The sequence below is a fragment of the Rhagoletis zephyria genome, unplaced genomic scaffold (genome assembly GCF_001687245.7).
Source record: "Rhagoletis zephyria isolate East Lansing unplaced genomic scaffold, Rhagoletis_zephyria_1.1 Rzeph_scaffold_15841, whole genome shotgun sequence".
In the NCBI taxonomy this organism is placed as follows: domain Eukaryota; kingdom Metazoa; phylum Arthropoda; class Insecta; order Diptera; family Tephritidae; genus Rhagoletis; species Rhagoletis zephyria.
In genome coordinates, this window is record NW_016172907.1 from 1 (window position 1) to 12,509 (window position 12,509).

The 12,509-nt window shown below is 34.3% G+C and overlaps 1 protein-coding gene across 1 annotated transcript; it reads left to right on the forward strand.

Annotated features, from left to right (window-relative positions):
- Positions 1 to 1,393: 1,393 nt before the first annotated feature.
- On the forward strand, positions 1,394 to 3,983 carry LOC108379196 (protein eiger-like). Its single transcript, XM_017635518.1, has 5 exons — positions 1,394 to 1,748; positions 1,858 to 1,995; positions 2,834 to 2,970; positions 3,142 to 3,243; positions 3,429 to 3,983. The coding sequence occupies exons 1-5, from the start codon at positions 1,567 to 1,569 to the stop codon at positions 3,797 to 3,799; spliced, it is 930 nt and encodes a 309-aa protein (XP_017491007.1). The 5' UTR covers positions 1,394 to 1,566; the 3' UTR covers positions 3,800 to 3,983.
- The last annotated feature ends 8,526 nt before the right edge of the window (positions 3,984 to 12,509 follow it).

Below are 12,509 nucleotides of genomic sequence, written 5' to 3' on the forward strand. Positions count from 1 at the left end.
TGACAGAATCAGCTGTTCGTGTAACGTCATTTTAGCAAATGTTTGTATGCATGCAGAGATGTTTACATGTATGTATGTTTGTATGTATGCAATTGGGTCGTTTAGTCTTTTTCACACTGCTTTTGTGTTAGAGAGCAGAAAGGGAGGGGCCTGGCTCTTGATATTCAACCCACTAGAAAGAGAACAGTTCAAGCTGTGTAGAAAGCCATACGCGACCCGTCGGAGTCGTCCACAGGCTCCTGGGGAGCTTTTGGAAAATGGTCTCAAATTAGCATTTTGTCACCAGAAATGTAAACCCGGTTAAACGGGTTTTTTGTGCAGAAGACCTTTTCGTGTTGACCATTAGGTTTTAAAATGAAGTTTTCATTTTGGGTTACAAATGTGTATTCACTTTTTTTAGATCGCGTCATCCATTCGGATACAGTAGCCCGAAATAATTGGGCAAATAACTAAACCATTCCCAAATTGTGTCTACCTCGCGATCGCTGGACTTTTATTAGGTTTCACCGACACTCATATATTTGTAAATATGAACAATAAAATAAGAGAATGCCAGATGTTCCTTACCAAGCAAAATTATCATTTCGTTTTATTTGTGCACTATTTATATATGTAAGTAATTTTATTTTCACGCGTTCAGTCAATATAAACAAATTTTTAATGTGGCGACCTCCATGTTTTGACAGTTTACATTTTTTTCTCTTCTCCATCTCCTCCATTCGTGGCTAAGTTTACGTCATCACCCGCAGGAATGCGCAATCTTGTATTCTATCGTTCTTGATAATTTGAGGTAGCGTTTATCAATTTAAAAAAATTTTTTTTTGAACCACTCTAATATAAATATTTGGTTATTCATAAAAATTACTCTTACAGCCAGTTTCACCAAACTATTTAAGTGGAAATTAACTTTAATTTAATTTTGTATTTAATTCTCATTTAAATAATTTTCAGTTTCAATAAACTATTTATTTAAGTGTGTAAAAAGTGGTTGTAAAACAGACTAGGACTAGCTTTCGCTTTCATTTGTACTGAGAGCTTTTGAAAGCTTTGGCACGCTGTGTTGTAAAAGCAGGGCTGGTATACAAGTAAGCAGCAAATACACAATGATCAGGTGATAAAACGTGTAACACCTCTGAGTGTGGTTGTTCTGATTTAACTTTTATTTAAGTGCAGAGCATAGGTCACTTAAATCAAAATTAAAATTGATTGGTGAAACCGAAAATTCGAAAATTAAAGTAATTTTCACTTAAATAATTTGGTGAAACTGGCTGTTAGACTTCTCTCTAGTTACTAAGACTGTAAGCCTGTCAGTGAATTCCATTATTAAGAGTGTATTTATGAGTTTGCCCATTGTTGACGACTTCAGTTTACGTTAAGCGAGTCACTAAAATCAATATCATTTTTTAAATTCCATTTTTTTAGCATAATCCCGATTTTATAGATAAGCCGACAATATTTGACAATGGCGAAAACGAGTTAATCGATGATGAGGATAATGAAGACATAGACGAAGAGGATTATGAAACTGAATTTGATTACGAGGAATTTAGAAAAAAATTGGCTGCTATGAACTATGATGATGATTTGGATAATAAAGATGAAAATGATGAAGCAGAGGACTCTGTTGATGGCATTCCAGATGGAGATGACAAAGATGATGAGAGCGAAGATGAAATGGACATGTCGGATGAAGGGGATTTTTATAGTGACTTTTCTAAATTTAATTCCACACGACGAAAGAAGATAGGGTACATTATTTACATTATTTTCTCTACTCTAACAGAACTTTCTAGAACTAACTTTTTGTTTATGTATGTACATATATTCTGTATATATATATATATATATATTTTGTAGCGCGCGTAAACCTCGTTCCATCAAACCAGATCAATCGAGCGAAGATCATAAAAGAAATACGAAATTTAAAATCAAAAGCGGGACAAGCGAAAATGAAAAGGAATCTAATTATCAGCAAAGAGAAATTTTGATGCTCAGGTAAGAAAGAACCAGTGCGACCAGAATATGCCCCTTGAGGATAACTCAAAAAGGCGATTTTGGATTTGTTTTCTAGCTTCTTTCAATTCTAACACTATTGAAATAATGTCTGCATCCGGAAAAAGTGCGAACTGCGATTAGTGCAGTCAAATGAGAGTCGAAAATTCTTAATTTTCATAATTTGACCAAGGCGAATTCATATTAGGTCGCATCGATTCTACAAATCCGTTGTCAAATTTTAGTTGTAGTTAAGAAGGAAGAGGGAAAGAAAATATAGATCTAGTCACGTTTCACTCACTCACCACCGAAATACTAAATTTTTGCACTTGGAAATGCGTTGTTCCATAATAGTTATAACCCAACGTTTGCTTTTTACGTTGCCTGATTACTGTTATGTAGGATAAATATGTTTTCCGTCGCAAATAAGAGTTATTTACCTACGTTTATTTTTTACATTGCTTGATAACAGTTATTACCCAACATTTATTTTTATATTGTCTGCTAACAGTTATTTCACTCCTCTTTAAGTTTCATCATATTACGTATTTAGACAACGTAAAAAATAAACATTCGGTTATAACTCTTCACGGCGAAATAAAAAATATTTTTCATCTAATAACTGCTATGAAACAACGTTTTCGTTAAATTTCAGAATTCGGGCAACGTTTTCAATTTTTAAATTCGAGATAACAGTTATTTTGGCTCCCTGACTTATATGAATTCGCATTGTAATTTGACTTTACTAATAGAAAAAAAGCCATTGAGGCTTGATAAATTTTTTAATGTTAAAATTATTTAGTAAGGAAACTAAATTATATATATATATATATATTTGCAGATTACCATCCCATCGTAGCAAAGTATCTGAGGTTAATATTGATCAAAAAAGTAGTGCAAACCGGGAAGTGGTGAAAAAGTATTCCCACAGGCATCACGTGGGTAACCGGCGATATAAAAATGCTATAGTAAAAAGTGGTAGGTTATTGTCAAACTATAATTTAGTATTTTGTTTGGTTCCTATTGGTTTATCTTCAAATTCTCGCCAAAAACTCAAAGTCCTTAGGCTTTGCGCTAGCACTAATTTGTGCTTATGTACATACATGTATAATCCGCTCTAAAATTTCCTGGTGATTTACTTCTTTTCAGCCAAATCGTCGCGTCAAACACCCCCTGCAACCAATACTCCAGCAGCACATTTTCATTTAAATCGTAAAATTCCAGACCGTTACGCCAGTATAAGGGTCGATTGTAAGTATTGTATAGCCATCTTCTTGATCGATTTATCACTTTTAATATTCAAAGATATTTAATGATTTTACAAAAAAAAATTCTCTAAAATTGATTTAAAAAATTATTGCTTCTCTAAAATTCAGCAATTTCAGTAATCGTTGAAATCGTTTTATTTTGATTGATTTCCTCTCTATATTAAATAGCATACTCTGGTGATATGTATATCGGTCATCCCAGTTGGTCGAATGAAATTGACGTTGATAACTACTTCAGAGTGGAGAATGGTGTATTAACCATACGCGAACCGGGCCTTTATTACGTATACGCCCAGGTGTGCTACAACAATACACACGACCAGAACGGTTTCGTGATATTCCATGGGCATAAGCCTTTTCTTCAATGCTTGAATACAGTACCAACAAATATGCCACACAAAATACATACCTGCCACACCAGCGGCCTCATATATCTCAAAGAGAATGAAACAATTCATTTGCGCGATTTCCATAGTGATCGAAATGTTATTTTAAAAGATGTCAATAACCGCAGCTACTTTGGACTGATAAAAATATAATAAAAAAAAACATACATACATATGTATATGTATATGATTTTGGTGAAGGTAGAAGGGAGTACACTGTACATTACATTACTAAAAATATGAAGTGATATGTATTTATGATGTATGAAGTGTACATATGTAAATACTACATACAGAAATAAAAATTAAATAAACAGAACGAATATATACATACACATTTGCACATGTCGTTATCTTCAGCGGAAAAGTGTGTAAGTATGTGTAGAATTTGTTTGAATTTTTATTTTTTTTTTTTATTCAAACCTATGTATGTATGTATATCTTTATTGGCATCTGTAGAACATCCCGGAAAGTTTTTGCCACTTATTTACATATCGCACACCTATGTAGGTCTAAACTGCGATCGACTAAAAAAGAAAAATTGGGTAATTTTATTGCACAAATCAATGCATAGGACTTACCATCAATGAATGCAAATATTTGTTTCTTCATGATTACATATATACACTAACTAAACAACTTGCTATACCTGTTTTTGTATTAATTGGGTTGAATCTGACGATCCATAAGCAGTTGTGTTTGCCGATCTGAATTTCGAGTTAAAGTATGTTTACAAAGCCAGTTTGTTAATCACCCCGTTCACGCAGGCAAATCTCAGATTACTAGTCGTCAAATTTGTTGTGCTTGCTATTCTCACAACTCAAGGAAAAGTTAAGTTTCTTCTCTGTGCCGTGATCACTTTTTTCTGCTATATGAAGCAATTTAAAAATATTTTAACTTAATATTTTATTAAAAATACCTTTAAATATTCAATATAGCAATGAACAATTTTTCTGAATTTTTTTCCTTTTTAACACCAATTGTAACCAATAACAAACGAAGCATGAACTTTGTGTTTCTGATGCGCTGATTGCTCTAGCGATGCGTTTCGATAACTTCTTGGTTGCGTTTTGGAAAAGTATAATTGCCAATATTTTGTAGTTCGGCGTTATGGAACATTATGCTTTGTGCGTTTGCAAAGCAATTGACGGTTTGGAAGTCAGCCTATATATCATTCCTTTTTTCACGCGTCTTTTTGTGAAAATATTGTTCATATACATACAACTAACTAGGGATGTGCCGGATAGAGATTTTGCCGGATAACTGGATTCCGGATACCATGTAAAAAATATGAGCCGGATTCGGTTATAAAATAATCCTGTATTTAAAAGATACAACCCGGATTTATCGACTATTTTTGGCAAAGAGAGGAGAAACGTCAAAGAAAAAAGATAAACGACAATGTATTTTTATTTTAAAATGTGATGAAAATCTAACTATTATCAAGGTTGAGTATATTGCACTACATCGAAATTTTCACTACCGCTAGGGCTTTAGTCACTATATGGTTAGTGAAAGTGCCTTTCAAATTTCAATACCACTACATAGTTATAGTGAAATAGAATTTTCAGTATCACAGGAGCAGGGTTACACAAATACTATTTTATTTAAACATATTATATTGAGCGGACTTAAAAGCGAATAAAATACATATTTTTATTTGTTTTCAAACTAATAATTTATTCTCACCAAGCCTTAATTGCAGTTTATGCCTATTGAAGGGGGTAACTGCTTATGATAAGTATAAGAAAACCAAAGTAAAAAGTCAAAACGTAAGAAATAACCCCCGCCGATCACCCCATGTGAAAATTCTTACAACCTACCTGACCTCTGAAGCTTTTGGTGGAAATAGTCTATAAGTCGGGACTATCACAGAAACCATCGTAGCCGAACGATGACGTATGTATACATACATACATAATGGTGCTCCGACCAAATGTTCCCCGACTCGGCATCCAAGGTTTGACAAAGCAAGCAGGGGCGCCTCAAAACTAATCGGAGAGCCAAATGCAAAAGGACTTAAGTGTTTCCGGTGTAATCAACTGGCGGAGCTTCGCAAAAGAAGGTGGTCTCAGCCCTAGCAACCAGTGGTTGTACTTATATACATATGGAGTTCCAAATAAGCCCTGCAGGGAAACCGCGGACTAGTGAATCAAATTTCTAGTTCCGTACTAGGTCTTTATCGCCAAAAAGGAGCTAGTCCGATAGGAACTAGATCCCCACCAGTCCAAAAATCGGCGAAAAGTGGTACTTTTAAAAAACTAATTTTGTTCAGTGTTTTCACTATATCTAAAGTGACGAATTCAGAAATGGTTCGGAACTATAGAAAAAGGGATGCAGAAGAACTAGATCTTATTTGTCGAATTTAGAACTAGTTCGGAACTATTGAATAAGGGATGCAGCGGGGGGCTTGTTTACTTTACATAGATATGTGTTCGGCGGCTTCTTCGTTCAAATACGCTTCTATTCTGCATTTCGCAGATGCTTTTTTATAGCTTGGTAATACAAAACTAAAATTTGTGTTAACATTTCAACATCTTGGGACCGTCTGGAATCTAACAGCGAGCACCTCTGCAAACTCAGCTACAGCTAAAGGTATGTAAACGTGTATTTCTTACAATCATTCAAACAAATTTAATTTCAAATTGAAAACACATTTCTTCCAAAATAACTTAAAAGCGCACACACGGAAGAACCAAAAAGATTGAAAAATTATGATACTTTTTTCTTTCGTCTGTCGATTTTAGAACTGGTTCGGAACTATAGAATATAGGACTAGTTCAGAACTATCGAAAAAGGGATGCAGCGAGGGGCAATTGACACTTGCTAGGACATCGCCATGTTAAATTCGCCAGTTGCTTGCATGCAAAAGAGATTTATCGGGAACCAGTACTGGGTCTAAATGTACTAGAAGCGCACCAGTTCAGAACAAGAGATTTTCCCCACAGGGAGGAGAAGAGTTAAGTTGTATGAACATACATATGTACATACTAGACTTGGGGAGCTTTTGAACTAAAAAGCGAAAGTGCCAGCTTTTATAATTGAACTAGTACATTATTTCGTTCATTAAAGTGAGCTAAAGCTTTCTGTGGCAACACTCCGATAAAAATGGAAATGCAATTTTACAACACATATGGGTAGGTACTCCTTTTTCGTTGTAAGGGCATAAAGAAACAGCTGAAACAGAGAATTCGCGCTAAGAAGACATTTTATTTCATTTAATTTTCAATGTTCTACATCGTTAGTGCGATTAGTGTTAAAAACTAAGTATTTCAATTGAGTTTTTGGGATTTGTTGTTTAATAACAGATTTTGTTTTTCAGATGCAAAAGCGAAGGCAATTTTCTCGCATTTCGAAGGCATAATTCAAGAAAAGAATATTAAATGCAGACACTGCCGCATTTCCATAAAACTCCTTTCACGATTTTGGAGAAGGACGAATGAATGAAGACGACTGGATTGTGTCGTTATTGCAATCTATTATATGTATGTATGTACATATGTGTTATAAAAAATACACTTTTGTTGTTTTATAACTCAGCTCCTACTACCGAGCTAGTTCAATTAGGTGAACTATCTATAGTTCAATAAGGTGAACTATAGTTTAATAAGGTGAACGAACTAAGACTCAGAAGAGCTAGTTCATTGAGCAGAAAGAACTAGAAGTGAACTAATCTCTAAAGTGAACTAAAAAATCCAACTCTAGTACATACCTATTTGTATTTACATTGTGCATTCTACATACGGGTATGTACATCTACTCTTTGTAATTTAGTGTGCGCCCGGCTGACCTAAAATGGTTGTATATTCCGAGGGCTCGTTGATGTAACAGGTGTCCCTAAAAAGCATACATATTTACGCGCATACATACATATGTACTTATGTATATCTCAAACAAAGGAGATAAAATATTTCTGTTCTCAAATTCTTACATATGTATGTACATTAGGGTGGTCCAAAAATGCATGTGGGAAAAAGTAAAGTCGGAACTTGTATGATCTCAACCCCTAGGATTGTTCTATACCGAAAAATATATACCCCTATTTTTTATATTGAAATCAAAAAAATATTTGTAAGTCGCTCAAAGCGCTTAAAGTTTTCCATGTATTTTATATGAACAAAAAAACCACTTTTTGTAGAAATGGTATATAATTTTTGAAAATCCATATTTTTCGATCGGAAAACTCCTTTTCTCTTCATGAGATTCCCAATAATAATAACCAATTCTTTATTTAACCATTTTTTTCATAATAACTATATTGTATAGGTCCGCAAAAAACCCCAGCAACTGCCAAAAAAAATGCAACGCAGAATTTTCCGATCGAAAAATATAGATTTTCAAGAATTCCATACTATTTCTACAAAAAGTTGTTTTCTGCCTAATAATACATAGAAAACTTTGAGCGCTTTGAGCGACTTGTAAAAATGCTTTGGTTTCAAAATAAAAAAATGGCGGTATATTTTTTCGATATAGAACAATCCAAGGGGGTGAGAGCATTAAAATTCCGACTTTTCTTATTTTGGACCACCCTAATGCACATGCAAAACCAAAAGACCAGTGTTGCTAGGTATGCGGCATGAAAGTGGGAAACACCTCAGTTAATCCCAAAAAACATAATTTTTCAAATACATGGACAAATCATGGATTTTATTGCGCTTTTGATATGTATTTAATACTACTTCACCGAAAAAATTACTTAATGAAAACGATTAGTTATAGGTACTAAATTATTTTTACATACATATATATGTAGATGCACAAACACATCCAGGCATAAATATGGGCATGCACTGAGAGAGATTATGAACATTTCTAAAAAATTTCTATTGAGAGAAATCTGGGGGTATTTTTTGCATGCTCAGCAAAGTGTGCAAATGCGCAAGGCAACGCCGAAGAACAAAATATATCCATAATCACTTGCAAATACGCGTTGTTTCGTCTACAGATACAGTCACACAGAAAAGCATACGTACCTCCCTTAATGAACAAAACTTTGCTTGCATAATAAAAAATATATATATAATATAAGTAAATCAAAGTTTAATAAAAATGATTATATGTTTCCATATTTATATTTAACATATCGCTGGCTGAAAAGTTGCTAAGTCCATTTTTACAAGTTTGACGGGAACTTTGAATCAAACATTTTGCGTGTTTAAAGCACAGCAAAACTCCATACGAATCAGAAGAATTCGATCTTTATTGAAAGATTTCGTATTATTTTGGCCTTAACGGATTTTCGGTGCCTCTTTGGACTTAGAAAATTTGCCTTTCATTGAATATAAACGAGAAAAAATAAAACAGGTACCTTAATTTCGCTTGCTTCCTTTATCAAAATACGAGGTTTCACAAAATGTGGACTAAGCAACTTTTCACACAAAGCTAGCGATATTTATGATGTCAAACTACTCGTCAGTCGTCTCTTTAAAAATTGTTTTTTTTTTTTTTAATAAATGTACATATATTTATAGATGTGTAATTATTATCATTCCTTTGAAATGCAAAAATTAGTTCGCATTAATTTAAAAATAAATCCGACAAGATTGTTTTGTATTTCTTTGTTTTTGATTTTTTGGAATTTTGTGGGAAAATTATTCTTAGTGTAAGGGAACAGACCCTGATTTTTTAACTACACAGCTGGTAGCTTTGACAGCGTTCCAAGCCGCCATTTGGCCAAACGAGAATTTGAAGTAAATCAAAGCAAATTCAAGCAAAGCAAGCCTGCATTGGGTCAGCGCGTTTAAATATTCTTTAAAATTAAGATTTTGTGTCAGATCAGACTAAAAACGTCGTACGAGAGTGAATCGCCTTTTCTCAGACCTGAATGTTGTCTTCAACGTAATTTTACAAGACGCATTTGTTTTGCGTTGATTCCAAATTATCCATCCGTGCGGCTTTAAAATGAGGGGTTAGGCAAAGCACAAGAGGTTCCAATATTCAACATACTAAAATCTACTTAAAAGTTGGTATGTACCGGCTCTTTGCCGTGAGCTCCGTTCCTATTCTTCTCAATATCTCAAGTGTGCCCTGTATGTCTGTTAAGAGATTTCCACATCAAGCGGTTTTTTTATGACCAGAAATTACAATAAAACTATGTATTAATAGCCACGGTTGCCATTTCCAATTTATTTTTAGGACCAAATAATGGACCAAATGGTAAAAAATGGACCCATTTTTATTACATTGGGAAATCGAGTGGAGTTTATTCCTCTTTATCAAGAAAATATGCCAATTCAGTTTTTATAATGATTTTTTTATATTGCATCCAAAGTGCATTGCAATTGTATATTATTAACATTATATTATTTAAAGTTTTAAATTATAATTTGTTTCTTAATTTCGTTTTTATTACTGCTAAATTAAAAAATTTGCGCTCAGCTGCTGCGGAACGGTGAGGCAGACTAAAAATTTTATGAACTAAATCACACAATTCTCCAAAGCCCGCTTCACCCAATCCCTTTTTGATCAAACTTCCTTGATCCCAAAAACGTTCTATATTGGTACAGTTGAAATTCAATTATGTCTGCATCATTTACCAATGCAGGAAATTGGTCAAGTAGCGGCAAAATTTATACTTCAATTTATTATGTGGTGTAATAATTTCAAGATGTTTAATATCTTTTCGATTGAAATCCAATAATATTTTCATGTGCTAAATGCTATGATTTAAGTTTTACTACATTTCCATATTTTTGCCAGCCGCTTTAATATTGGTCACGAGTAGTTGAAATTAGCACGAAATCGCGATATTTTTTAAGCGTGCTTTGACAGATGATTAGCCATACCATATTTGAAGATCGGTGGCAAGGTGACTTCACACTTTTAGCAGGTGTTGCCAATCGGCCCTATGCTGCTGAATATCATCAATGTCATCGTCGACGATTGTCAGCGCATCAGTAACATGGCTGCCGATTACCGTACCGTCACTTTTACTGACGATGACGATAAAACGCTTCTTCGGAGTATAATGAAAGTGTGGATCTCTCCATTTGTGTCACAACATCAAGACGCAGAACACGAATTGAAGGAGAAGCTTGGCCAAACACATAGTAAAGGTTAATGGCCAAACATTCATTCATTGGAAGCAAATATGATCAGAGTTGGGCAAAGTTTATTCGAATGAAGAATACCAAATGAATAAATTGTTTTTCTCGTTATTCGTAAATAATAAATAACACTGTTTATTCAAAGAAAAATTATTCGAATGACGGATAAATTGAACCCGCTAGGTGGCGCTGCAGTTGAGTTATTTAGAAAACTCGTATTTATTGTACAATCAGGTTGCAATTCATAATGGTGCTGCAGTCGAAATATTTAGAAACCCCATAAGTCTCTGAACTACTTTGTTCCTATGTTTATATTATACGATTTAAGATATCTCACGTCGTCATACACCCTAAATGCGACCTTGCATCTACCTCCGCTTGATTAAATTGCTCGGGCGGCCATTGCTGCAGCAGTAAGACTCAAGGAAACCAGCTCTTGGATATTTTAAAAGTGGCGAATTAGCAAGGAAAGTTTCGACCACATCCTTCCACGAAAGACCACGGTTGGTTTATCAATGGCCAAATTTGAACGTGCGGCAAAACTTTTCGTCCTGTGAAACATCGAGGATTTTTGGCTCTCCTGTAATAAAAAATGCACATCTGTGCTCTTCAGCTTCCTTATAAGGACTTTTGTTGGCTTACATGACATAAAGAAAAGATCTCACAGGTGGAAATAAGACCATCGGTAAAGGTCATGACATCGAAAGTGATTTTTTTGCATATAGCATCAGACGTTTGAAGTACCTAAAAATTCGCTCTGATTTTTGAGAATTTTTTTGGTTGGAGGCCTTTCGCGTTTTCATCCACACAAAATACTTACATATGTTCTAGATTACTTGTATTTTTATATCGAAGAAAATGCACACCTTCGAACTTGCACCTTATTATTCTGAAATTAAATTGGCTACAAAAATACATACCCAAAACTTTTCTAAAAAATCTGATTAAAAAATCTAACATTTCGCAAAATTACTTGATTTCAGCATGATTTGTTTATGAGTTACAAAAATGTGAACATGCTTTATAAAATACTTTTTCTGTTCAAAATTTTAAAATCGCCAATATGGAATCCTCGAAAATGACGCTGTTTGAAAAAATCATGTTACTTTTTTGTGTAGTAAATTTAACCTTATTTGACAAGTTGGCCCCAGTCTAAAAGAACGTTTCAACCCTTAGATTTCGACTAGGAACATTAAAGGACTACACTTTCCAAGAGGTTAGGACAATCAAATGATCCACTTACAATACTAGATATGTAGTAAAGTGGAAGGGAGGAAGAGAGGGATTTAATATCGAAAAGCAGATAGCGCGATTCATATGAAGGGGTCGGTTCAGTAAACACAGAGTGGTGTTGTCTAAAAATAATGGGCCTAATGCATAAAAAGTGAGCTAAAGTTCCGACTCGATGTTCACTACAAATTCTTGAGCTTGAGCTCACTCCATCAGTGCAAAAATTGAGTCTAAGCTTAAGCTCAGTTTTTATGCATGAGAGGGTCAATGAGTTCATGTCTACAACCACTTTCCAAACACCAACTGTGAAAATGTGCAAATTTACAAATCGTGCGATCCCTGCGTTATTTATTTGTGTACATTTATTTTGTAAAATTAGGTACAATCTGAAATATCTATAAGCATATCTATACATAAGTATATTCCATCCCTTGTTAAAAGCACAAAGTAGCAAGACGACGAAAAAATAAGTAGCGAATTGCTAAACTTTCACGAGCACTGGCCACGAGTGTGCATTCGTCTCTGATTGCTATAAAATACAGTAACTTGGCAAGAAGGATTGGCATTCTAGGATACGTTTCCGTAAG

Coding starts and splice junctions, on each gene's coding strand:
- LOC108379196 (XM_017635518.1), top strand. CDS start 1,567: ATGAACTATGATGATGATTTGGATAATAAAGATGAAAATGATGAAGCA. Junction 1,996..2,833: donor AGAGAAATTTTGATGCTCAG/GTAAGAAAGAAC, acceptor ATATATTTGCAG/ATTACCATCCCATCGTAGCA. Junction 3,244..3,428: donor CGCCAGTATAAGGGTCGATT/GTAAGTATTGTA, acceptor TATATTAAATAG/CATACTCTGGTGATATGTAT.